Source organism: Montipora capricornis, chromosome 7 (assembly GCF_036669925.1).
Source record: "Montipora capricornis isolate CH-2021 chromosome 7, ASM3666992v2, whole genome shotgun sequence".
NCBI classification, from domain to species: Eukaryota; Metazoa; Cnidaria; class Anthozoa; order Scleractinia; family Acroporidae; genus Montipora; species Montipora capricornis.
The window spans coordinates 29,259,775-29,287,274 of record NC_090889.1 but is presented as its reverse complement, the minus strand read 5'-3'; the positions used below and the strand labels follow the sequence as shown (position 1 = coordinate 29,287,274).

Below are 27,500 nucleotides of genomic sequence, written 5' to 3'. Positions count from 1 at the left end.
GTGTGCCTGCAGCATTTTTTAGTGTGTGCGTGTGTTATTTGCATGTGTGGCTTTTCCGGGGCGTCTTCTGGCAGTTCTAGCGGTCAGCGGTTCTTTTGCATATTTTGCGTGTGCCTGCGCATGTCCTCGTGGTTTTGCTTGGCTCAGCATTTGGTGTGTTGGCGCTCGGGTGCTTTCAAGTATTTCCCCGCCCTCCTTTCCCTACTCAGGGGAGTCAGGGCCCCTCCTTTATAGTTTTTTGCATTGAACTCACGGTTCAGTGTGACGGGTACTTGATTTGGGGTCTGGTGTGGCGGGCGGGGGTCATGGCTGGGTTGCGGGTAGGGCAGGCTTATGGGGTGTTCCACCGACCTTGGTTTGGGTCATTGGTACCAGTCCCCAGATTCTTGGGCACCCAACCTCCATTTGCGACACAGGCATTAATTGGCTTTTGAACAACCGGGCCCAGGATATAAAGAGAATTTCCCTGTCCAAGAAAAATAAATTCAATTAACTCATCGAAACCTGGGAGTGACACTTAACAGATTTTACTCTGTCTAACGTTTGACAGCTGGGGGGTGTCCTGGGTAACATGAGGAGTGAATGGGTGAATAAAATGCAATGTATTCACCAATAATGCTGTAGTTTCATGTTGTTTATGTTGCATTAATTCCATTGATGTAATGCTCTCTTTCACTTCAGCAGATGCAACAGTCATTTTCAACCTCAGATCCACAAACAAGATTTCACCAAGCTGAAAAGTATTAAATGAAAAGTAATCACATGGAGGTCAAATCCCCCCACTGAATCCAGCAAATCTCTTGCAAAAGTCTACTGGTGATTTTCTCTGCAAGTGTACAAGGGAACAAGCTCACCAAATTTGCAACTTGAAAGCAAAAGTTTATAACTTTCTTTACAGAAATAATATATATACATGTCATGTACTGATCCCGGAAGGTCTGCAAGACTAACCAGAGCTGCCCGTTTCAATGTTCCAAAACTCATCTTGAAAAAATAAAATACTATTCATTATGAACCTGTTTTAAAATTTCAAATGAACCCGATTACTAGCCGTTGATTAACTGAAGGTTATTTTGCCTACTGTGCTTAAACCTATTCTTCTGTCCTCCCTTCAGTTTGATAATGGCAGGGTTGCAATGGATAATTATCTCCTTCCCACAGACAACAGGCTTCCCAGGTGTACCATGAACCTTTTAAAAGATGAGATTCCTTGCTAAATATATTGTTCGTGAGTTCAATACAACCAACCTCAGTGCCAATGATACCAATGTCCAAGTCATCCACAGTATGCCACCACACGACACTAGACGGAAGCCCTTAGAAAAACAACAACAGTGAAATGAGAGTTCCTTTTTGTGCAGCTAAATGAAAGACATGAAAAATATTGTGAATCCAATGGAAACTTAGAAAAATACAAGCCCCAGATTATTTGAACCCATGACCCTCCGTCATCAAGTCAGAAGCTCTGACCACTGAGCCACTGGAGACTCTGTGGTGAGCAAGGGTGAAATGTGGGTATTGACTAGAACTGCAAAACGCAGTCACATAGTCAAATTTCAAATAGAGCGAGTTTCAATCGAGTGTCATAAAACCAAAACCAAAGTAATTACTTTGGCCAATCAAAAAGGATGGAGACAATCCAGTAAACCAATCAAAACGCGAAGTAATCACACGCAGCCGATACAAAGCGCAGGAAAATGTGCATGCACGAGCCACGATTGGTTTTGGTTTCACTTCTGATTGGTTAAAAAAATGGCACGAGAACTTTGAACCAATCACTGAGTGACGTGATGCAAAACCAAAGCAATTGGCTAATTACTTTTGACACTCAATTGAAAACTGCTCTAACCACATACGACTTATAACAACAACTTTTATCCAACTGTTTATCCAACTACATAATGTCATCACGCAGGGTCATGGGTTCAAATCACATCTGGGGCTCGGTTTTATCCAAGTTTCCATTTGATGCACAATACGGTATCTTTCATGTACGGGTATTTCTCACAATACCTGCTTAGGTAAACAAAAGACCTTTTCAATTTGACGCTTCGCTCTTTGTCAGAGTGAATTCGAAGGGCGAATGCCTGTAACGTCCACTTGCAAATCTTTCTCACAGTGGTTAATTTACATGTACTTGACCAACTCCTTCAACAGAGCTACATTTTTCTATTTCACTCTTCATTGATGCAGCACCCCACTTTCTTCAAAAACAAACCCACCGATTGTTTCTCATCTACGTACATGACATTACAATTGAAATCAGGGACAAAAGTGTCACATTTCAGGAAAACTAGTGCTTTCAAGCACAGAAGTCCCATTCCATGATGGAAAAAACATCTTTACAATAACCAACCACCCCGTTCCCTCTTGCAACATTGATGGGACAAAAAAATGTTCAAAGTATTTCCAACTAGTTTGTGTTTTACTTTCCTTTGTTTTAGATTATGATAATGGGGGGGGGGGGGTATTTCCAACTAGTTTGTGTTTTACTTTCCTTTGTTTTAGATTATGATCATGTCAGTCTATAACACAAAGGGAAGTAAAATTAAAGAAACTTGTCTAGTCTGAAAAAAATTTCACTAAAACAGACACAAACAACACCATGTACGTGTAATCCTAACAGCGCAGCATCATGGGTAAGAAAATATGGTAACCAATCTGTGTGAGAAAAGTTTTGGTCACTCTATGACTGTACATTCACCCCTCATCGTACAGTGTATGCCAATGTGAAACTCTGTGGTGTAACCCACGTTATTAGGCAGGAACAACTTTGATATTGGACATCCATGTTATGGTCAATTAACACCTGTCAAAACAAGGTATCTGCTGACCAGTATCATGTGACCATATCACGAGCTCAAGTTTAAAGCCCATTGAGGTCACCTGGTACTGGTTTTCGATTGGATCGCAGGCTCAAGCCAGGTTAACTTATTGTAAGAATAAATAACACAGGAGCTCCACTTTTAGGCCTGGTTAAATCTACTTATTAACCCATTGACTCCCAGGGGTTCCCCATTGACAAGTAAAATCATCTGGCATTAGACAGAGTAAAATCCTCTGGCCAGTTTAGGCTAGTTTGGACGTCAAAGGGTTAAACTTACCCTAAACACTATTAATAGCCTTTTTTGTACAAGATGTAGTTAACAATCAAACCAAAAAGAAAACCTTTTTTTCTGTGCTGTCTCTTGTAAAGCAATTCCATCTCATTAATCTGCAATCCTGGACATACAGAATAGTATTGTATATGGACATGGGCCTACTGACAATCTGATGGAAGTGACACTGAGATAAAGCACAAAGACAGACTCAGATCTTTGTCTTACCCCGGCCTTTAGTCTGTAGGATCAGTGATAAATCTTCAGAGGACCAATGAGTGGAAAAACATTGAGGCTGGTCGATCTAAAATGGAACAAAAATATGAACAGTTTTGCAACAAGTTTGAAATAAATTCACAAGGCATGCAGCAAATTAATGTAAACCTACCGGGACTTAAGTATAATTACCATTCAAAAACTCCTTAATAATCCACGAACCTTCATGGCCTATCAAAACATGCCTACATACGCCTTAAACCCACTAAAACACTCCTCGTTAGAATTCTCCAAATAAAGAATAGTAATGAGGCCTGGTTTGTTTTTTTTTTTTTGTATGCTACATTGTAACATCCATCCCCCCACATTTTGAATCTTTTTTGGGACTCCCGAGGGACACACTTTTTGTGAAATGATAGTTAAGCTGTTCGAACACAACCTTGCTTGATTTTCGTCTTTAATTTATGAGCCTTATACTTTGTCTCTACGCCATAAACAGACTGAAGACCAAAACAATATTATTGAAGCTTCAACAAGAATTAACTTATCTATCACAACACTCCAGTCACAAACATTTCTTTATGCCATTTACACAGAACTTAAAACATTATTATAATAATTGTATTGTATGTTGTCAGTCATAATTTCGTACCATAACTATGGCAGCAACTGGTACAATATACAAAGATGCATCCATACACCCACAGACCAGCCAGGATCCAGATGGGTCCAGTGTTATTGTTCTGATTAACTTTGCAGGATTCTGACAAAACAAATACAAACTAAATTAAGTTTAGATAACAAAATTATTTAAAACTGCACTCAAAATGCATTGATCATTTCATAGGTTCATTTTAACCTAGTTATGATTTGTGAGCTCTCTGTGTCACATTTTCAATACCAGACAGAAAGATTCTACCTTTCCAAAGATGTTTTAATTTAAAGTAATTTTGATAGATGTACATAGTCACCTGAAACCAAGAAACTTGTTTTATGACTGGAGATTTTCCTTTTTCCTGCCCCTTCAGTAAAAGTGAACCTGACAGTCAAAAATACCATTGGAAGTATTTAAAACTTTACAGAGACAGCAAGGGAGAGGAGGATGAGAATGCTTACCTGATACCTGATTTAAAAGCTTCAGTGGGGATGTACTGACAAGCTTCAACTCATAACAAAATAATTCCATATCTCATATTTCTCACTCCTAGGAGTCAATGGGTTAAAGGGGACATAGTTTTTGAGGGGATGTAGAGGCTGTTAATTAACCCAGTGACTCCTGAACCACCCCTCCCCCTCATTGATGAGTAAAATCGCCTGGTATTAGACAGAGTAAAATCTATTAAGTCTCACTCCTAGGAGTCAATGGGTTAAAGGGGACATAGTTTTTGAGGGGATGTAGAGGCTGTTAATTAACCCAGTGACTCCTGAACCACCCCCCGCCCCCCAATTGATGAGTAAAATAGCCTGGTGTTAGACAGAGTAAAATCTATTAAGTCTCACTCCTAGGAGTCAATGGGTTAAAGGGGACATAGTTTTTGAGGGGATGTAGAAGTTGTTAATTAACCTATTGACTCCTGAACCACCCCCCCCTCCCCCCTCCCCCCCACCATTGACGAGTAAAATAGCCTGGTGTTAGACAGAGTAAAATCTATTAAGTCTCACTCCTAGGAGTCAATGGGTTAAAGGGGACATAGTTTTTGAGGGGATGTAGAAGTTGTTAACCCATTGAATCCTGAACCATCCCCCATTGATGAGTGAAATCATCTGGCATTAGGCAGAGTAAAATCTGTTGAGTTTCACTCCCAGGCGTCAATGGGTTAAATTAAATCTCCCAATGTTAAAACTGTAGTGTACTTTATTGGGTTAGAACACACCTCCATTACTTTTTGGAGGTCAACAGTCTAAGATCGTTCTATTGAGTGTTTACTACCTTCATTGCTTTCTGTCAGTCAGTTACAAAGATTTTGCAAGAGCTGAATATTAGTGAACAACTATTTCGACCTGGACATGGTTGTTCGAAAGCCGATTAGTTAACTTAAACCAGGATTAGCGTAAACTTTTGTTTCATGTTTTTACCTTGTTGGTGAAAGTTTCTTTTGCCTATTTTTGTTTTTCAAGATTGACTTCTTCTAATGTAAAGTTTCACCAAATATCAGCGTTGAAGAGCATATCGGAGTAGAGGAATAAACTTTTTGGTTAATTTTTAATCTGGGATTAGCGTCAATTGGCTTTTGAACAACCGGGCCCTGGTTTTTAATCAACAAGGGACCTCATCCTTGCTCAACCTCCCTGGGGTTTCTCATCGGCTTTTCTCGTTGGTTTCCTTATAAACAATACTAATTATTATTGTTTAATCTAAATCAATGAAATCAGTGCACCTACATTGTAAGTTATTATATATACCAGTATACTCTTTTCCCCAAATCCCCTTGTGACAATTAGACAACACTTTAATGTTATTATTAGTTCTCTAAGAAAGAAGAATTTAAACTTACCATTACTGCAGAGTAACACAATTAAGTTGTAATTTCTGTCTTCATGGTATGCCACCTGTTGAATTGACGGCAACCTCTTGACATCATCTGTAAAGTAAACACATAAAAGCTACAGACAGCGTGGGCAGAGTGTCCACAAAACTGAGCAAAGTATAAAAACTATAGCTTTGCATGATACTTATAATAACACATACATTGAACTGTTCATATGTGAAACAACACTCTTCTCTCTGGCCTGAACCACAATGAGGGATGGGATATCCCTGATGTCTACCTGCCACTCCTCAGGAGGGAGGTGGGGGGAAACCAAAATTGAGGCAGCCTCGTTCTGACTTTGACCTTGTTCCCAGAGGTCAAGGTCACTCTGTTCCCAAAGATCAAGGTCACTCTGTGATCAACATGGACTGAGAGTCATCAAAAATTTAGAGGTGAATACTTTTCTGCCTTATTTTGCTACTGATACAATGAAACTTTCACTTTCTTCTGGATTACTACACAGCAAATGAATCTGTTTAACTAATAATGTTAGTAATAACCAAATTTCAGGCATTGTCAAACACATCACATAGGAAGATATTATAATTTTGTTCCACTCTCTCTTAGCACCAGTTTCACTCTTGAGTAACTGGCACTTTTTCTCAAAAAAAGGTTGGAATCTTGAGTTCATGACATGATCATAATACTACAATTTTGTATTTTAAGATGATCCTCTCAATGCTGCCATCATCAGCCTTGCTTAATCTTATGTAGGACCCCCAATAACAGCTCCAAAGAAGAGGATCAGGGCATAGGACATCTGGATGTCTCAGAAATATAAAGAAAACCCTTTTCTCCTCCTGAATAAAGTTGACTTAAAATGATTTCCTCAATGATTATTTCTTTCGGGAAAAATTTGGTTTTGACACACACGTACTTTTTTGTACAAGTAGATACTGAAAGCTGTCAGGAAGATGAGGGAATTAAGGGAAATGAACAGAGACCGAGGTTTAAGGTACTTAAGTGACCAAAAAACTCTCTGCCCGTACTTGAACAGCTAAGGCACTACCAGTCACTTCCATCTCATTGCCTTAGATGCCAAGATGCAGCCAGAGCAAAACAAAGACAACAGACCAGGCTGCCATACGATCCATGCCTGATGTCAGAGCACAGAATCACATCCAGATGTAATTACATGTAACCGTGACTTGATTTTGATGAGGGAGGAAGGCCAGATTACTGGGAGTAAAACCCTTCACTCAGGTTGAGATTGAGTGTAGCTAAGCACACACAGATGCAGAGGTGGAGGAGGCAGTGTGGCACAGTGGTTAGGATGCTTGCCTGGGGGAAAGGGGTGGGAGACCTATGACATAACCACCATAAAAAGGTTTACCAGAAGTAAGCCTGTTTTTCAGCTCAAGTACGAATTTTTGTTTCCTTGATTGTTCAGAAGATGCTAATGCAAGTCAAATATCATTAATTTTTTGGGTTCTCATTTTTTCAAAGTATTCTAACGCAATAATAAATGACAACAAGTAGCATTTTGTGTTTCTCTTCGCTTCCCGCCCTTTCCTCTTCTTCCTCCTGTACCCCTCCAGCCCTCTATTCTCCCGTGCTCCTGCACCCCTTTCCCCCCCCCCCCCCCCACTTTCCTTGAGATCTGGAGTTCCCGGGTTTCAAGACCCATTCTGAGCCCTCATGGAATTTGTTCTGGTTCAACTTCTCAGCCACACCTGTAAATAGCCAACTGGTTTGCCTTCGGCCAGTTGGGATTCTTAATATTGTTGTTGTTCTGTTCTGTTGTTTCATTGATTGTGTTTCATTGGTCCTGAAAAGTCCCTATAGGGAGTGCACAATTAAGGATGTATTGTATTGTATAGTATGGTTCATGACCAATGTGCCAGCACAACTCCTCAGAGTGTATTCCCAGACACTCACCCAATAATAGGAACTGGTACACATGCTGTTTTCCTTTGGGCAAACCGTACACTCTAGAAAGCGTATCTCAGTAAAGGTGTATGCAAAAACTTTTAGCAACATTCAACGTGGATGTCATATTCTACCCTGCAAGCAGTTGGTTTCTCATATGATGCCCGAGAGAGAAACCACTGCGAGCAACCGTTAGATTTTCCAGTGAGCATGTGCAAAGTACATGAACGTCACGCTCCACATGATGCATTTGACATCACTTTGTTTCATTTCGCGGCAAAAATATGGAATCACTACACAGAAGGCTCGCCCAAACACAGCAGTTAATTTAATTTATTCATTCTTTGCGCTGGACAGCGGCTCACTCAAAGAAACTGACGGTTGCTCGCAGGGTTTCTCTCTCAGGAAGCATAGGAGAAACCAACTGCTCACAAGGTAGTCATACTCTGGATATTGAGTTTGGGTCGTTTCTGCAGTCGGCATTTTACGCTTAATCTTCATTTCACCCCTGTTCTGCAGTTTGCATAATTTGCATAAATATACAAGCTGACTGCTTTGAGCTGGCTTCCTGACCCACATTAAACTTACCTTTAGAGAATTTTTCTGATAGGCAAGGACGAACTCTTAACACACCAACCAACTCGAATAGTTCAAAAACCGACGCTGGCTTCACACTGTCCCAAGACTGCGACCTCGTGGATAACCGAAACGTTTTGTCCGACGTTTTCTTCATATTTGCTTAACCACAGCGAGCTGACGGCTATCTAATTTTAGCCATATTTTTGGGAACTGAGACCCCTAAAGACGAACTCGAACTTTACCTTAATGAGCTTTGCGACAGCTCTTTTCAAGGTTAAAGAATTTACAATCTTGCAATGGTTGGCGGCTAATGCGTCCGCCATCTTGGAGGTGGAACTACATCGGGACGGGATGTGGCATACTCATGATCAGATGGACAAGACGGGACGGGACGGGAAATCACGCGGAAGTATGACATGTCTTCGTCTTTGTGTGTGCTTCAGTCCGTACTAATATTTTTTCCCGTCCCGTTTTAACGCTGCAAACACCTCCGAGGGCACAAGTCGTTCATTATCTAATTTAATATTCAAAATAACAAGCTAAAAACGCGTCCTGCACGTGAAGAAATTAAATGGACACTTGAGACCACCCAGCTCCCCCCAAAATCAATTATGGGAAAATGGCGTGTTGTGGCCTTCACGGACTTTCATCCTTGACTTGGGGGAAGGGGGCATTCTATTCCATTTTAAAAACTGTCCAAGATTGTAGGTACGAGTCCCGTTGATTTCAAGCTTCTTTTCTCACTTCCGCTGCATAATTGCTTGAGAGCAATTAACTTTATCTATCTGCCATGCTTCAGAAAATTGAGCACGTCTTCTCGCTCTTTAACCTTAGAATTACGTGAGGATGGATGGGCTTTTTTGGAGTCAAAAGCGAGATATTTGTCCGTGTGCTTTGGTTTACGATTCACAAATTCATGCTACCATATTTCCATCAATGGCAAAGCTCCTCCACATCCTCATAAAAACCAACAACACCCACAATTCCACTATTCCGAGTCTGACGAAGGGCTAACGCTCGAAACGTCAGCTTTCCAACTCGTTCCCGGTGGTAATTCGACCTTTATCAACACGTTTGTTGAAACCAGATTTTCCTGTTTCACTCTCCCACCGACGCAGCACCACAGATTCTTTAGAAACTAGAAAATTGTTTACTGTTAAATCCAGAAAAGCCAATGTCTGTCGTTTTCACTCTCCAATCTATGGTGAATTAGATAGACGGCTCAACTGAGTTCAAATGCGTTAGTACACTGTTACTTGCCGTTCCGCGTAGTTTGCTGATACCGTAAAAATGAGGGTTGTCCTAAAAGCCGAAATCCGGAATCCGGAATCACAGGTCATTGTTTTACCAATACAGAGAGTAAAAACTATAAAACATTCATAAAAGCTAACCTTAGGCCTAATTAGGCCTAAACACTTTTTTTTTAAGGTTAGTTTTTATGAATGTTTTATAGTTTTTACTCTCTGTATTGGTAAAACAATGACCTGTGATTCCGGATTCCGGATTCCGGATTTCGCCTTTTAGGACAACCCTAAAAATGACATCCCCAACCTATCGTTTCCAAAACAAAGGACGGTTTGACCAGAGAAGAGGTCGAGGCTTTTTGTTCAACAACGCCATTACCAATATTCGCTATGACGGCAGAATGGGGCAGAACTTTCCTTAAAGGGAATCTCAACTCTTACTACAGAATAAAAATGTGTTTTTAAACAGTGTTTATATCAAGAAAAGTAAATTTTGAAATCGCTTATTTTCACTTTCAAATTTCGCGGGCGAAGCCGTCTTGAATAATTGTGACGTGTTACGGTTGCCCCATTGTTCTGATACAAAGAGCTTTTGTCTAATAACAACAGGGCAACCGTAACACACGAAAGAAATAAGTTTTAGGGTCGCCTATTTCGCGGGCGCCGCCATGTTGAATTAATTTAATATTCAAGATGGCGGCGCCCGCGAAATCGGCGACTCTAAAACTTGTTTCTTTCGGATGCAAACACTTTCTTTGAAAATACTTTAGAATGACTCGACTGTATTTAAAGTTATTATTTTGTTGAAGTGGAGGTTCCCTTTAAATGGTTGACGGGTTTAATCAGCTGTTCTTCGTCTACATTAGTCGGTTCTCTTCTCGTATACCGCAGTTTCTGGCATTACTTGTTTCGCCCAAACTGTAACTTACTACACTTCGTTGTTTGCACTTCAAGTAGACTAATGCTTATACTTACTGATGGCAAGACACTCCACTTCGCATAAAAGGGGCGCAGCAAATAAGCAAATACAGATAAAAAGTACGAGCACTTATAATGCGAAACACATTGTTTTATTCGGTCTTTTTACAATTCGTTATTTACAGAAGTTCCAATAAAGATATTTACAGCTATTTATATGGAAGCTAATCTCAGATGAAAAACATGAGATACTCTTCTTTTGTCCCTCTTAGCATTTCTCTTTCTATTTCTTCTTTTTCTTTCCTCCTCCTTTCTTCCCTTTCTTCCCTTTCTTATCAGCCTCGTCATCCCCTGCTGCGGCTTTCGCGCGCTTTTTGCCCAGCGGCGTCTTGGCAAACCAAGTCTGCAAAAAAAAAAAAACAACAACAATCACGTGGATGTCTTTCGTTACGTCACATCACGTGTTTGACAATTCCTTTTAAGGGTGGCCCCAAGGGCAAAAACGGGCTGGGCAAACTTTTGAATTTTGTGACCTCGTGGAGTTTCCACAGTTGTTTGGAAACAAATATCTGTTTCACAGAACCACACGCCACTATATCCAAAATGCCACCTCCCGAGAAATAGGGCACAGTAGAAGGATAACTTCTCTATCAAAACAAATTTAAAATAAGTCAGTACTTTCCACAACTTAACTTTGGTTATTCGTTGTACATCATTTACCTTGAAAGCCTCTTCCTCTTCTTTGTAAATAGGGTCAATTCGAGCTAGCGGCGCTACGAACTCCACCGCTGCCAAGGGCTTCTTCGACAGCTAAAATTAAGACAAAGTTAGAATAGATCATCCCAGCCTCAAATTTCCGGTGTTGTCCAGTACAATAACGTCGCAAGAAACGGATAACGCCATAAGATGAGCAGGAATAGTATTCACCCCTACCTGCTGCAGTCTTCTCTCAGTAAGAATATGTTGAATGGCTTGAGCCATGTGACCTGGAGTGTAACCATCGGTTATTTTGGCCAGCGAACTCACATCCAATGCTTCAGTTACGCGCCCGCCGTACCTACTGATCAGCGACTTCCATAGCACTGCAAATCACACACAAGTTCTAAATATCAAGACCAAGTTTGGAGCTCCTCTGAGGTTATCTATGACCAACCCTGTAAGTCATCAGTGCTCACCGTGCTTCGAACAAGTGAGCCCGGAACCCAGATTTGTTTTCAAATTGTGTTTTCTATAAGATGGGGAAACTAATAAATTTACCTCGACCTTGGGAGGGTGGGAGCGATTGAAGTCTGAATAAATAATGAAAGAGAAACGAACAAACTGCAAACGCGGGACAAACCTACGAAACGTTAGCTTTTCGGCCCATTTCCCTTATTTTTCTCCAATCTTTTGCCTCCCATTTTTCTCCTACCTTTTCCCTCTCATTTCACATGTGCTTCAGTCCCTGTCTAACGGAAAAGAAAAGTTTCCTTCGTCCCCGTCACTCCCCCTGGAATATTAATTCTGAGTGTCGTGTAAAACAAAAAAGGTGTTAAAAAATAATATACTTACAGAATCTTGAAGCATAGTCGGGTCTTGGAAGAAGAAGAATTTTCTGGTACAAACCACAGAACGGCTTGATCTCGGCATCTTGGCTTAGTTAATGAAATAACACTGAAGAGGTCATGATAGCATTTTGCCAAGGAGGTATGGAACAGTTTGTAATTGAGATAAAAGAATGCACATTCGGTGACCTGTTTGTACATAGCTTGTTCTTACTGTCGGCCGCATGGATTCACTTAGAGCACTGATTGGAACATTTGATATTCTACGTCTATTACGATTGGTCAATAGAATGAAAACCGCTTTAGCGCAAATATTTTGTCACCTATTATAAATGATAACTGTTTAAATTCCGGACAAATAGAAACAACCGTACGTGTAAAAGATTCTTAAAACAGAATGACGATATGGGAACGAAACAAAACTGACTCTCGGATAATAAAACCATTGCAAAGGATACCAAACGGCATTCTTGAGGTTCCAACTATTAACACTCTATCCTCTGGTTTGAGTGTTTTCAGAATCTTGGGTAGATCCTTCTTCAGTCGCTTGGGGTCAGTCTACACAGACAGAAAGCACGAGGAAAAATAATAAGGATCATGTGATAAATGTTCAACCGAATTATCGCTTATCATCAAGTTTGCGCGCGCTTGGCATCGGTAAATTGCCCTGGGCTGCTCTACCACCTGGGCCCAGTTGTTCGAAAGCCGACAAACTTAATCCAGGATTAGCGTAAAGTAATTTGTTTTCAACTTTTTGGTCAAAGTTTCTTTGGCTTATTGTCGTTTTTCAAGATTGACTTCTTCTAATGTAATTTTTAATCTCACCGAATATCACCGTTGAAAAGCATTTGGGAGTAGAGAAATAAACTCCTTGGTTAATTCTTAATCTGGGATTAGCGTTAATCGGCTTTTGAAGAACCGGGCCCTGATCTGTCAAGGCATCTGGGAGCTGGTGACTTGCGAGTTCGTGCTGCAGTGTATATCCCGAATGGAGTGAATGAATGATTGTAAAATAAATGAAAGACATCTGTTTTGAATTGCGTTCTTAATTCAAGTCATTACAGCCGCAATTTAAAATATAAACGTACGGGTAAGTATACGAACTTGCAAGTGACTAGCTTCCAGATGGCTTGGGTAGAGCAGTGCTACAGAATCCACGGACGTAAGTCCTAGTCCCGATCAAACCTGGGTTTTTAATGCTTTCTTTGCAACAGCTGACGTTACTAGCAACTGTGATGATCACTCTAGTTAAAAGCGGCGAAATACGAGATACAAAAACCCTCAACTTGTCGCGCAACATTGTTTCGTTGCAAGTTTGGGTCGATGTTTCGCGTTTTTCACTTTGCATGATCAACTTGACCCGCAACAAAAACATTTGTTGCGGGTTGAAGAAATACAGCGCACTGATTGGTTGATTTGCTAGTATAGGAGCACATTTGTTGCGCGACAAGTTGTGAGCTTGATGAAAAACGAGCAACAAAGCCAAAATTTGTTGCTCAGAGTAGACCCGCGCTCTACTTTTCGCAACAACTTTCTTCAACTCGCAACAAATGTTTTTGTTATGCAACAAGTTGATCATGCAAGGTGAAAAACGGGAAACATCGACCCAAACTTGCAACGAAACAATGTTGCGCGCCAAGTTGAAGGTTTTTGTATCTCGTATTTCGCCTCCTTTAGGGTCACGTTGATCTCTTCCAGAAAGCAGTCTGAATATGTACGCTTGTATGTATAAGTAACAGTTTGGCGCGCAAAACCACCTCAATTTTCATATCATGGAAAGCGCAACAATTAGCAACAACCGTTTTTTCCGGGTGCGGAGACAATCACAGGGGAATCTTTGACCGCGCGCTTCAAGTTGTTTAGCCTTTTTCCAGCGCGCAACCATGGCAGAAATTTGCGCAAAATTCGACTTTTTTTTCCGCATTCATCCAAAACGACGTCAACTGTCCGCTCAACAATGTAGAGCTGAAAGTAATCGCTGTAGGTCAAGGCGTGAATAATCAGTATGATACAAAAAATCAGAGCAAGCCGCGCTTATTACCTTGTCTGTCTTGGGAACTTTTTTAACGAAGGTTCTTTCTGCGTCTCCGAGGTATACAACTGAGGGTTGAAGCTGCCGAGCAACCTAAAAAACGAAGCAGAAAGACAGTGAGGTGAAGATTATAAGCAACAAACACAATTGCACAGGAGAGGGGAGAATTTACACAGGGTATAATACGTTGTTTTAATGCAAACTGTATTACGGGATTTGCGAAAATAGCGAATAGCCCAGATAACGACACCAAGGGGGCTGTCTCTAACTCTGTCCCAAAAGTGGCTTCTTAAGGTGTCAATGAGGTGTTCTGAGACCAAGTCTACGATTGCCCACCACGCAATCCACTTCTTAGTGAGAGAAGAATGGGTGACGAAGCCGAAGGAAGGTCTCCATGACGTACTTTTAATAAGCAAATGCAAATTGCAAAGAAAGCGTCCTTTTTTAAGTTCCTCAAAGACCTCAAATTGTCATCCGACAGAGTTTTGAATTCGTCTTCACCTTAAACACCATGTGTAACATCATCTGGAGGCCAGCTTTTCCTGGATATTTGCCCGCAATGTTAGCAGCGGTTAAGTCAAACATATTCGCACCAGTTTCCGTGCAGATGCAGTGTACCAACATTTTCTTTCCAACGCCTCGTGGGCCTGCGATCAGAACAGACTTCACCAATGGAGACTTCTCGTGTACTGCTTGAGATCCTGATTAAAATGAAAGCAATAACACGATGTTGGTGTAAACGGATAGCTAAGTGGCACTTAATATTAGCCAAAATGGCTGAGACACCTTGAAAAAGAAATCAAACCACTCCTCCATCTTCCTTTCAATGTGAACACAAGACTGAATTCGACAATCTCATAACATTGGTTAATGGCTGAAGCGGGAGCGTGTGAGATTCCCCGCGTTTATCACAAGTCGATTTGTGCTAGATAATTTGCGCATTTTCCACAGTGTTACCTAATGGCAGGATGGCAAACTCAGTGATGACTCTTCGAACATCAGACAGAGAGGGCATGGGTTCAATATTAGCCTGTCGGAGTGTGGTACCCAGGTAACTAGAATGAGAAGATAAAAAAAAAAAAGACTGTTATTGTTGACGATGGCGACGATGATGATGATAATGATGTTGAAACGGCACAATGCGTAAAATTCTCATTGGGAAGCAGCATTTTCGTATCAAAATACAAAATACTTGAGTTATGGCGTTACCAAGAGTAAATGACAAGGCCATTCGAATGTCTTTTCCAGAACGGGAAATGTCATTGTCAGTACTTTTCTTGACTTATAGTTTATTGAATGTCAAAAAGACAAAAAATATACCTGTATTCCCCGCAATATTCTCTGAGTTGTGTCTTGGGAGCTCGTACCAAAATACCCTCATGGACCAGCTCTTCATACAAAGACTCTATGGTCCTAAACAAGAGCAAAAGTATTTTAAAAAATACAGGATCACCTAAATATGCAGCCGCCATTTTTTTCAGAAGAGTGAGGGTGACTGATTATCTTAGATGACTTCTATCTTTTGAGGTGAACCAAAAAAAGTTCAAATCTCAAGTGAAGGCCGAGTCCAGTTTTTAAGATCCAGCATGCAATTCCCTATCATCAATTCATTTCACCTTGAAACTATACCGGTCCTAACATTAAAAAAAAATTAACGGCTCGTAAGTGACAACAGATAAGAACTGAACACTAAAGACGATTTACATATTGACGTTAAGAATTTATGAGACTGAACAAACCTATCAGCTGTCAAGTCTTTTTCCTTCTTCTTTTTCTTTCCTTTCTTTCCACTTTTCTTGCCGCTTTTCTTTTTTTTCTGAGTCAACACAATATTAAAATAAGTTAAGTGACGATGACGATGCGATTTTGACGATGACGATAATGATAAAGATGACGATGACTACGATGATGATGACGTGTAATGACGATGACGATGACGATGACGATGAGACGATGATGACAAATGACTATGACGAGGACGAGGACGACAACGATGATGATGATAGCAATACAAAACCATGATTTAACATGACGTTGCAAAGTTCTCGGTTAAAGCGCAGTTTTTAAGCAGCAAGTGGGTTGAATAGCAAGTGTTTTTTCCCCCAAGAAATTTATACCTGTCAACATGCAAGCACTACAGAATTGACACAGAATATCTTCCCCTCCCAAAAATACCCAAAACAACTCGTTCCATATAAACCTGGCTTTATTTTTCTCTGGCGTGCAGTAAATTACTGGTTCAAGTTTCCCAAACCTCGCATGATTAAAAGAGCGTTTATACATTACTTACCTTTTTCCCGCTTTTCTTTCCACTTTTCTTCCCCTTCTTTCCTTTCTTTCCTCCCTTTTCTCGATCAACAGCCTAAATGCAATCATAATATTAATATCAATAAAACTATTATAACAACACGAAACACATGTATCAATTTCTTCCTGGTTAAATTGTGCGTATATCAAGTTGTTATGTCATGTTCGAAGAGCACGAGAGCAGTGGAATAGTAATTTTTCGCCCATGACTTTCTAAGGTTTCAAGTTAAAGAATTGCACAAACCATCTTTAAATTTTTCAACTCCTGTCGCATCAATTCATCAACTTGCTTTCGAATTTCTTCCTCGACTTCAATCCTACAAAATGAGATGTAATGTAAGGCTTACTATAATTGCAAACAACCATTTACAATAAAGATGGAAATAGACCATGTAGTTTAAAAGCTCAACAGGGTTTTGAGTCTGCTGATTAAATCCTAGAATGTAATAATTCAATGTATAAAGAAACAAAGCAGTACTTTTTTGTGGCGCTGTTTATTTTGTTGTATAAGGTGGTTCTACAGTCAACTCTCTCTAAGACGGACACCATCGGGACCGGCCTCAGCTGTCTGTCTTAGAGAGGTGTCCGGCTTATAGAGAGTCAACGTAACATGGCCCTAGGAATTTTGAGATAATAATGCTGAACCTGTGCACAGTGAATACGCGTCTGTTTAAAGTTTGTTTTTAAGTTATTTATTTGAACGAAACCTACCTGTTTTAGATTACAATACAATTCGGTTGTCATCTCCAAGTTATTTTTTGAATGGGACAATCACTGATTTAATTTTAACTTGTACTGTATGTATTCCGGTGACAAGATAAGAGCTGTCAATTAAACTTCTGGTGTTAAAAAGAGTCACGTACAAGAATTTTTCTTCCCTAAATCGTAATTTGCGGTCACATTCAGCAAGTGTCCGTTGACGATTTCAAAGTGTCCGTCTTAAGGAGGTGTCCGTCTTATAGAGAGTTTGATTATAGTAAAATGCTAAAATGACTAAAACGGCCGGGATCACCACCAGATGTCCGTCTTATAGAGGTGTCCGTATTATAGAGCTGTCCGTTAAGAGAGTTGACTGTAAATCTCGACTCTGAGGCTGAAATCATTAAGTGTGACCATTCAAATGAAAGCTACAAAGCAGTACTTTTTTGTGGCGCTGTTTATTTTGTTGTATAAGGTGGTTAATGAACTGTCAACTCTGTGGGTGAAATCATTAAGTGTGACCATTCAAATGAAAGCTACAAATCAGTACTTTCCTGTGGTGCTGTACAAGGTGGTTTTGTGAATTACCATCTATTGTAAGTATTTTCCAATCCAGCATTATGTGTTACACAGTTTACAAGAATACCTCTTTGCTTCTTTGATCAACTCTGCATCATGCTTCTGTTCAAAATTTGTGGTCTCATCTCTCATTTGCCATACATCTGGAAAAACAAAAGATAATAATAAAGTATTCTCGTTTGTCTCACGATGTGGTCACTTGTGATGTAGATCACGACCTTTTGACTGCATACTGCTAGTCTTCATCAAGGAAAGAACAAAACACCGAAACAGCAAGGATCAAAATGCACCAATCACAGCTGCTGAAAACTAGCAGCATACAGTGGAATTAACATCATGATCTACATCACAAGTGACCACATCGTGAGACAAACAAGAAATTTTACTTTATTATTTTTGTACTTCACCACAATGAACAACAGCAACCTTTTTTACGACAAAAGAAAAGATGTTTCTTAAAGGGGCACCTAACATCACTTTTCAAAGATGTCTTACAAATAATATCTGTGACACAGCATCATATTTGTGTAGTTATGGTACTGTGAAAATATCCACCTCTGCCAAACAAGGTATTATTTGTTTGCTTGTTTATTTATTTGTCATTTATTTATTATTGATTTATGTTCCTGTTAACCTTTATAAGTAGCTGCAGCTTCATTCACAGTCGGTACAAAATTTGACACTTGCATCTTTATGCCTTCCTCTTCCTCCTACAATACAATAAATTAAAAAGACTTAATTTAATCGACTTCTGTACTCTTTTCATTACTGACCTTTAGATTTGACTGGAGAACAAGTGCAACTATGAAAACCTAAGTATGCACACCCACAAACCTAATGTGTATGACAGTGTCAACTAAATAAAGGTATGTTGACACCAGAAAGACAAACAGAGAGACTTAACACTGAGAAGCAAAAACAAGCTCAAAGAGAGCTGGGTGTTAATGGAAGTGTCACAGCTACAATGGTGGCAGCATGATGATGAAGAATTCCATCCCTGAAAAGCATAATTTGTGAAAGATGTGAAGAGAATCACCAACAAAATAAGAAGAACTTACCTCATCTCCTCCTTTTCCTTTGCCCTTTCCTTTGCCTTTCTTATCCTTTTTGTCTTTTTTCTCTTTCTTTTCCTTCTTTCCTTTCTTTCCTTTTTTTCTTTTTCTCCATCTTCATCCTGTTGCATTTTATTAAAATTAATATTAACTCATTGACTCCCAGGGGTTCCCAATTGACAAGTAAAATCGTCTGGCGTTAGAGTAAAATACTAAGTCTGGCCGGTTTAGGCCGGTTTGGACGTCAAAGGGTTAACACAACCAAATCTGCAGATTAATTCCACCCATTGCACACATCAGTGTTTTGTCTGTCTGATAATTAAGATCACAGTTACATAAACAATGGTGCAACACACCATTTTATGTCATGGATTCATTTTGACCTCATCTGTGATCCTATATTGGACAATTAGGTGCAGTTCAATGGAAATCACAGATTAACAAAAACTTCAAGTCAGATAATAAAATTTGTTTCCCTATTCCAAGAGTCTTTCTTTAAATCGATACAAAGTTGCAAATGAAAGCCACTGAGCCCACTTAAGCATGTACATGTAAATATGGTGCTTATGCGGCAAGACTGCGCCAGGCATGGTAAACTTGTCTCCTTGGGAAAAAATTAATGCCAGTACATGGATACCTGTATTTACCTTCTGCGCTTCTTCTTTCTCCATCTGTTGTGAAAAAAGACAAAATGGAAAATGCTAACTGATTTAAATGGGTTCATGAAACAATTGGATGACAACTGTTGATGCAATCAATTATTATTATTGGAACAGAAAATTGTACTGACCTCAGCTGGGTCTTTCTCTTTAAATATGGCAGCAGATCCACCTTCATCATCATCTGGATAGTCAGGGAATTTGCCAGTCTTATCTCTGCATAAATCCAAAAAAAAAATTTAACAGTCAATCTTTCCTCACAAGGCAGATTTCACCGGTCAATGGAATTGCCAAGAGGACGAACATAAGAAAAGATAAAGAATAGAGCAATTAATTAACGCATGGAAATTTTCACCCAAAAAAGATTAAAAACCAACCATTTAACAAATAATTATATTAAATGGAGGGACAGTTCAACTGGACATCAATGTGCAAGACTGTGGCTTTTGAATAAATGAGGAAACAATGCATTTAATAGGCATCTGTAATGGTTAAAATTTCTATTCTTGTCGGATAAGGACAATCAACCATAGCCCCTCCCCCCTCCCCCCTCCTGTCTCACAGCACTTGTATGACATGTTGAAACCCAAACACTACTACAGTGGGGCACAGGGTTCACAAATTATGTACGTGTCCTGATCTACAACAAGCTAAATAATGTTGGAGCCATAATTATAGCAACATTGTGTGACTCTCGCCGCCACAATGCACGAAACTTAAGGAAAGCACAAAAACAATAACTGTTAGGTATTGCGAGAAGCTGACCTGCATTCAATGAACCATTGCCTTATCTGGTCTTGCATATTCTCCTTCACATCAGGTCCTTCTATTTCTCGAATTTTCTCTTTTATGGAAACAAGTGCCTGGATACAGAAACCCAACAATAAGTGCTTACTTTTGATCAGTCTAAATGCCACCTTAATGTCAAGATGACAAATAGATGTGGCACTTTAGTACTACAAGTACCTTCAGGACGGTGCCTACTAATTAAAGTTGTTTTTGCAAGCCCCGGTGTGTGATTATGCAGGAAATGTAAATCTTAACAAGTGTTATTGAAATCCTAAAAGAAAATTGGGGATAACCACGCATTTTTTCAAAGATAATTCATAAGTAATATTTGTAAAAAAGCTTTAAAATACAAAGCAATGTTGGCGTTCTTTGCCAAAATGAAGCTTAATTATCACTGAAAAATGCATGGTTACCCCCAATTTTCTTTTTTTTTCTCCCACTCATGAACAGCATCTTCCATCTACATGTATACCTGACAGTGTATGCCTGAGCTCTTTGACAGAGTGCAAAGTTTCTTGTGACTATAGTTGTACTACTAAAATCACAAGAACGTTTGAGCTACTAACAGTGTGCAGTGCCTCAACCTAACCACTATCAAATGTCATAATAATGTACATGTGTTAACGAGTTACCCATTGGTTTCAATAAGTACCACAAGCAGACGAAAAGCGTTGGCTACTTTTTTCCTTAAACTGATTCAGAAGTAAATTAAGACAAATCCTTTCAAATCTAAGATAAAAAGTAATTTTGACCACGAAAACAGTTGGCTTATATTACTTACTCTACTAAAACCAGGTGCTAACTTGAAAATGTATTGAAACCCCTCAAGGTAACCTAAAGTTATAATGCCCATCCATGCTCGACAAAGTTGCAAGGTATAATCCAGTTGAGTACAAACAGGGCCTGAACAATTGATGGAATCGGTGATATATATGGCAATTGATAGCAATCGATATCAATAAATTGATATTGATAATCGATGGACAATTGATCGTGCAAGTTTTTGTGATTATCGATTGTCATCAATGACACTGATAATCGATGAGAATCGATCAATTATTAATAACTTTGATTTTCATTGATTACCGATTAAGTAACACCAATAAATATTGATGACACTCGATGAAGTTTGTCACTACTTTTGTGTGATTATCAATTGGTCTTTAATTGGCCCATAATCGATTTCCATCGATTGTTCATTAAGCCCTGGTAGAAAATACCGTAATATCTGACATAAACCTGCAGCATCACTTCCCTAATGTAGTGTATCATAATGTTGGTGGAAAGCATTTTCATCTCACCTGTTGATATTCCCTCTCATGTTCTTCCTGCACAACCCTTCGATGCTCCTAGAAGCAAAGTACAAACAAAAAAACATTTTAAGACTAATCTTCCTTTTTACAAACTCCAAGCATCATGCATGGTTTGTGCCTGTACCTCGGTTTTGTTGGCTGAATGCATTGGTGTGTCTTTCCGATCTTGAGGATCAGGTGGAGGAGCCTAAACAAAAGATAAAAGAACAAACAATTTTTTTATAAATATACCCTTAGAAGATCGAAATTTTGAATTATGTTATGAATGACTAATTTCTAAAGAAGAAGAAAACAAAAAACCAACAAGCTAAGGAGATTATTAATTTGGAATAAATAATAACAAGTACAACAAGACATGTAAAGAACTTGAAATTATCTACAGCCTGTAGACATGAGACCATTAAAAAGTGCTAGGGTATACACCTAAATTAAGCTAGAAATATACACTGGAAAATTGAAGGGAGCAAATAACATTATTCATATAAGAATCTTTTAAAAAATGCCAAGACTACTACTGCTAAGTAGTGAGACTGCTACTTCCAAAAAATCCTGCAAAAGCCTACTCCTTCCCCTGCTAAGCAAGTAACTGTAAACAGCTTTTGACTGACTCACCATCCCAACAAATATCAGTTCGTCTTCCCTCATATTCTTAGTTCGTCTTCTTTGTGAGAAACCTTTCCACACCTATAATTTATAGACAAGACACATAATTTTGCTTAATTAATGAAAAAGGTTCATTTTAGGCATCCTCTTTTGACGATAAAATTTATCATCAGAAGAGGATGCATAAATTGAACTTTTTTCATTAATTAAGCAAAATTATGTTAGAATGATATTAAATATCATTCTAACATAATTTGAGAAAGTGTTGTGGATCTGCAAGCTGCAGGCTCCTGTGGATCTACTATAACAGCAAAAAAGAAAAAATCTTTTTTTTCAGCATATTTCTCATTTTCTTTGGACTAGGCAATGGCATCCACAAGTTCCAAGTTAATTACATTGTAGGTCCAATAAAGGGTCGCAATTTAATTCAAAAATGTTCAACAAACCTTCTGTATTTTCGTAGCAGCAATATCAGGATCCATTGTTGGTGCTCCTCGTAACTGAGCTTGACGTTCTCTATCCTCTGTTGCCTTTATAAAATGAATTGAATTGCCATTTTTTTTATCAAATTATGATATTACTCATATTGGTTAAGGCTCAAAAGACAATTTTTCTTCCTCCACCCCTAAGGGTATTGTACAACAGTTTCATTCCTTATGATTTTGTACATTGTACTTAATGGTTCAGAAATGGCTTGTACAGTACAATCATCAGTGTCATCAATTCTCTTTCAATATCTGATTTAATTATTTATGCATATAGTTTCAAATATCTTAAAAGACAAGGCAAGGGGAAGGGTGCATGGTTCAAGAAGGAGATTTGAAATTTGAGAAGAAAACAACTACTCCAAAAGCATTAAAATTTAGTGTTCTGCAGTAATTGCATAATTATTATTGATTAATACAGATTGGAGAAACTACCTGATTTCTTTCATGAATTTTGCTCTAAGTCTCCCTTGCCTTGCTCTCTCATGTACCTGGAAAAAAACATTTTTTAACGTAAATATGGGTTATTGACCAAGCATGAGGTCAAGATGGCTGAATATTGGCCAAGTTCTTGTTTGTATGTTTACGCTTGTCTCGGTTGAGAATTCGTTGTCTCAGATAGTAAAACAATATATTGTACTGGTGTAGAGGTAGTGTGAGGAAGGATTGTCAAAACGGTGGGTTGCGTTTCAGTGAGCAGTCAACAGTTCTCAGCCACATTTCTCGGCTATTTAAAGGGAAATATTTAGGTATAGAAATTACTTTTAAAAAATACTATAATACAAAAAACATAACAATGCTAATAAACTAACTATTAATGTTAAGAAATCAAAGTCATTGTCTTTAGGCCAAGACAAAAAGGAGGTAACCATAAGACATGCATCAGAATTCGGATAATGCACAATAATGGATTTGGCTTCTTGAAGAAAAGGATTATGTAAAATTCTTGGGAGTGCATCTAGTGGCGTGATCCAGCAATCTTAACTTCACAATAACATTATTATTATTGTTATTAATTATAATATTATTGATGAATGAAAGCATACAAACTGATTATGATCTAATTATGATCTAATTAAGATCTCTCTAAGAATTGATATCATGACAGCAGAGCTAACAGCAGATAGGACCCAACACCAAACATTAAGCAGAAAGTACAATGAAATACTGTAACAATAAGCAAAGTTTGATTGATGTTGAGGAAAAAAACATCTATATATACAGCTGTATATTATTGTTATGATTGATACTGACCTGAATAAGCCTAATGGCATCATCTAGGGTCATCTGAAATATTCTTTTTGCTGTTAAAAACAGTTTTATTACAGTTTCTGATATTACTTGTAATTAAAAGCATTTGGTTAATGAATAGGTCGATGGGCAGATAATTTGAGCATTTGAATGATTGACAGACTGACTGCTGACTCAGCCACTGACTCACTGACTGCTGACTGACTGTCTGAGACTGAATCACAGACTGCTGACTGATGGATGGCTAATTGACTGACTGCTGTGACTGAATCACAGACTTCTGACAGGCTGTCAATCAGGACTGACTTATTTAAGGAAACAACAAAACAGTCTTATCAGCACTTACAATAATGTATGAGGAAACGCTACGAGATGGTATGGATAAACTTGCCCCAAATGAAATCGCGGACAATCGTCCTCAGGCCCGATGCCTCCATGGTATAATGAAGATCTACACTAAACAAAAAGAGAATTCGACGTCGACCTTGGAACGTAAATGGCGCTATTCTAAAAACTTGAAAGTCATAAAGAAAACCTATCTACGGCAATGTTCGTTTGTAAATAGCCTGTTATATAAAGACAAGGAAAATGACTACTCTACTATTATCAAAGTACAAAAGCCAAAAATTCCAAATTGCTGTTCCGTACGGTGGACAAGCTGCTTGCTCCAACAAGAAACAACGATAATATTACCCGCCAGCAAAGAATGGATGAGGAATTAGCTCAAGTCCTTTGTCCTGGACATTTCAACCAAAATCGACAACATTCGCAAGGGTTTTATTAACTCTCATCTTAGAGCAATTATATTGTCCCTGGGAGGAACCTGTCCATCTTCGTTTAGTTGAATTTCAACGCCGTTACTGAAAAGACGTATGGATTTAGTCACAAGATCTCAAATCAAGGCATGCTCCGTTAGAGCCATCGCCAGCGACGATTATGAAGGAGTCGACTGTGCACTTAGTTCCAGTTTTCAAAACCATTCATAAACTTGTAGTATCTACTGGGGTCATGCCAGCTGGACCAGAAGGACTGCTTTACCTCAAAACCTCTATTAAAAAAGCCTAATGTCTGATTTCGAGCAGTTCTCCAGTTTTCGACCAGTCTCAACCTTGAAGTTTCTTTCAACAACTGATTGAAAAGTCTGTATGTCTTCAATTAAATAAATACTTGGTTAACAAACAGTTTACCCGAGCCTTTCACAATCAGCTTCATAAAGTTGGTCACAGCTACAGAGACGGCCCTTCTTGCAACATCACTAGATGACATTTTATACGGTAGACAGAGGACGAGAATGTATTTCTGGTACTTCTAGACTTATCTGCAAGCATTCGACACGGTCACTCACTTCTCGATTGCTTGTCCAGATTGACCAAGATACCGTTAGGCATTCCAAGGTACAGTTTTAAAATGGTTTAAATCAGACCTCACAAAATAGAAGTCAGTTGTTAACATTAAACGCCAGCAAACCTCTTCGGTAAGTGAACTTCACAGTTGGAATTTCCTCACAGGTTCCGTTGATGGGACCTGCTACTGTCTTTAGTTTTATACTACACCACTTGCTTGATGTCATACGATCACATGGTCTGGACTACCACATGTTCTGACTGATGACAATCAACTATACCTCTTCTTTCGTGACGCAGATGTTCGACCAAGGCCAAAAACATCTAAGATCGAAGAAAATGTAATACATCTATTTGTAAAATGGATGGGCGTCAACGAGCTTAAACTAAACCACGATAAAAACAGAAATTATGATGTTTCACTCGAAGTTCCGTGTACCTACAGCCTGTTCAAATCTCTGCTTGTTGGTATGGGAAATGTTAAACCTATCTTCTTTTGCAAAAAGTTTGAGGTTGGGACATTTGACCGGACACCATGTCATTGATAATCAAATTAGCAATGTGTGCAAATGTCATCTTGTATCATATAGTCTACGTAAACATTTCTAGAATTCGTAAATACCTAGATAAAGAATCTGCTGACTACTTTAATTCATGCCCTACATTACATCGAAATTGAGACTCTTGTAATTTCCCTGTAGTTGGTATGCCCAAGTTTCAGTTACAGCGGCTTCAATACGTCCAAAACACAGCAGCTAGAGTAGTTTAGTCAAGGGAAGAAAATACGACCATATTACCACCAATGTTACAAGAACTCCATTGCCGTTAACTCATTCACTATAGAACCGTATTTAAGATTATACTAACTGTGTGTAATAAAGGTCTTAACACTGAAGCACCTGAGTATTTGAAAAGACGAAAACTACATTACAGGCAGTATTCAAGATCATTACGTTCTGTCTCAAATAAGCTAGTAAAAGAAACCCAGGTCACGAACCAAAAAAATATGGCGATAGAGCTTTTTCTAACATGACCCCAAGACTGTGGAACAGTATGTCCAAATGATATACGAAAGCATCCACGAAAACATTCAAACTTTAAAAAACAAAGTTGAAAAACGTATCTTTTCAAGAAAGATTTAGATAATTCCCCATTATTATAGAGACATGATTGTAACTTATATTATTACTATCCATATATGTAGGTATTGTTAATTACTAGAGTATTTTATTATTTCATTTTATCATTATTATGTCTAGATAGAAAGGTCAATTATTGTAAAGCGCCTTGAACATAGGACATGAGCGCTATATAAATACCTATTATTATTCTTATATTATTATTCGGACGCCATGATGGCTTTCCAACTGGACAGCTTACTCAGTTATGTCCTTTTTTGATTTGTTGATTACAGTTTTGTTTGTTCATCATATTGTGCTAATGATTTCTTATATTATTGTTAATAATGTCCTTTTTTCCTAATTCAATTTGCAATTGGTTTTTGTTGATGTAGTATATGCCCTGCAGAGGTTTTGTTGACTTAAGTTCATTCCTGAGTGCTTTGATGCCCAATTGACTTAAATGTTATTGATTAAATGTCCTGCAGTGCATATCTTGTAATTAAAAAAAATATTCAACATATTAAGGTTTTAACAGAATTTACTCACAGGTGTTGTTTCTTGTGGTCCCATCTTTGCAAGAATCCCCCAGCCCAACATTTCTCTCGTTCCGGAAGACACTTTAGAGTTCTCATAGGTAACGTAATTTGGTACTGGAATTTCAATGTCTCCTATAGACAAAAATACAAGTATTCCAACTGACCCTCTGGCCAGTTACGCTTATATTGATGACAAGATCATGCCAGCAAGCCCTAAATATGCTTTTTAATCAAGTTTTACAATGTAAAAAAAATGTAAATGCTTTGTTTATAGTGGAAGTACACTTAGCTATCAAGCTAGTTTACAGGCCACCCCCTCTTTTTGTAACAATGTGAAAGAAACAATTTAAAAGTTAACAGAAACCTTATTAATTAAAAAAATTAAGAGCCCCAACTGGCAGGATGCAACCAGTTGGCTATTTAAAAAGCCATGGTAGAGTTGACGTCGGGACAACCGGAAACAAATCCTAGACAGAGGTTAGAACGGGATTTGAAGCCGGAGCAGCGTATGCAAACCCACCGCACTTAAAACCACTCGACCACTTGCCTCCGGGACTTTGACCACACCCATGTACTTGACTTGTGGATTAAAATTTAATATTTAATCACATAAATAACTATGAACACGGTTGAATACTTTGAGTCGAATAATGTGTTTCTGTAATGGCTCTGAACCACTGACTTATTAATAAATTAATTCTAACAGGGCACGAAGATCAATAATTTTTGTTC

The 27,500-nt window shown here is 38.7% G+C and overlaps 2 protein-coding genes across 3 annotated transcripts in view; both read right to left on the bottom strand.

The window, feature by feature from the left end:
* Window positions 1-8,636, bottom strand: part of LOC138056832 (uncharacterized) — a 54,863-nt gene extending 46,227 nt beyond the window's left edge. Inside the window, exons 1-7 of one of the 2 annotated variants that reach the window (XM_068902744.1) lie at window positions 8,303-8,636; window positions 5,810-5,896; window positions 4,286-4,353; window positions 3,967-4,077; window positions 3,327-3,402; window positions 1,249-1,316; window positions 611-733 (exon numbers count right to left, since the gene is read on the bottom strand). In XM_068902744.1, the coding sequence (XP_068758845.1) occupies window positions 611-733; window positions 1,249-1,316; window positions 3,327-3,402; window positions 3,967-4,077; window positions 4,286-4,353; window positions 5,810-5,896; window positions 8,303-8,447 (678 nt within the window). In that variant the 5' untranslated portion in view covers window positions 8,448-8,636. The remainder of the gene's footprint in view (window positions 1-610; window positions 734-1,248; window positions 1,317-3,326; window positions 3,403-3,966; window positions 4,078-4,285; window positions 4,354-5,809; window positions 5,897-8,302) is intronic. The other variant, XM_068902743.1, reaches the window with a different exon arrangement.
* A 1,958-nt stretch (window positions 8,637-10,594) lies between these two features.
* LOC138056831 (dynein regulatory complex protein 11-like) overlaps window positions 10,595-27,500 on the bottom strand; it is a 38,794-nt gene continuing 21,888 nt past the window's right edge. Inside the window, 19 exon segments of the mRNA XM_068902742.1 lie at window positions 10,595-10,858; window positions 11,176-11,265; window positions 11,389-11,537; window positions 12,007-12,084; window positions 12,458-12,557; window positions 14,041-14,124; window positions 14,533-14,732; window positions 14,989-15,086; window positions 15,352-15,444; window positions 15,771-15,847; window positions 16,322-16,393; window positions 16,583-16,655; window positions 17,684-17,759; window positions 18,251-18,326; window positions 18,675-18,778; window positions 18,781-18,790; window positions 19,316-19,339; window positions 19,459-19,543; window positions 20,093-20,190. Coding sequence (XP_068758843.1) covers window positions 10,739-10,858; window positions 11,176-11,265; window positions 11,389-11,537; window positions 12,007-12,084; window positions 12,458-12,557; window positions 14,041-14,124; window positions 14,533-14,732; window positions 14,989-15,086; window positions 15,352-15,444; window positions 15,771-15,847; window positions 16,322-16,393; window positions 16,583-16,655; window positions 17,684-17,759; window positions 18,251-18,326; window positions 18,675-18,778; window positions 18,781-18,790; window positions 19,316-19,339; window positions 19,459-19,543; window positions 20,093-20,190 — 1,707 coding nt within the window. The 3' untranslated portion in view covers window positions 10,595-10,738.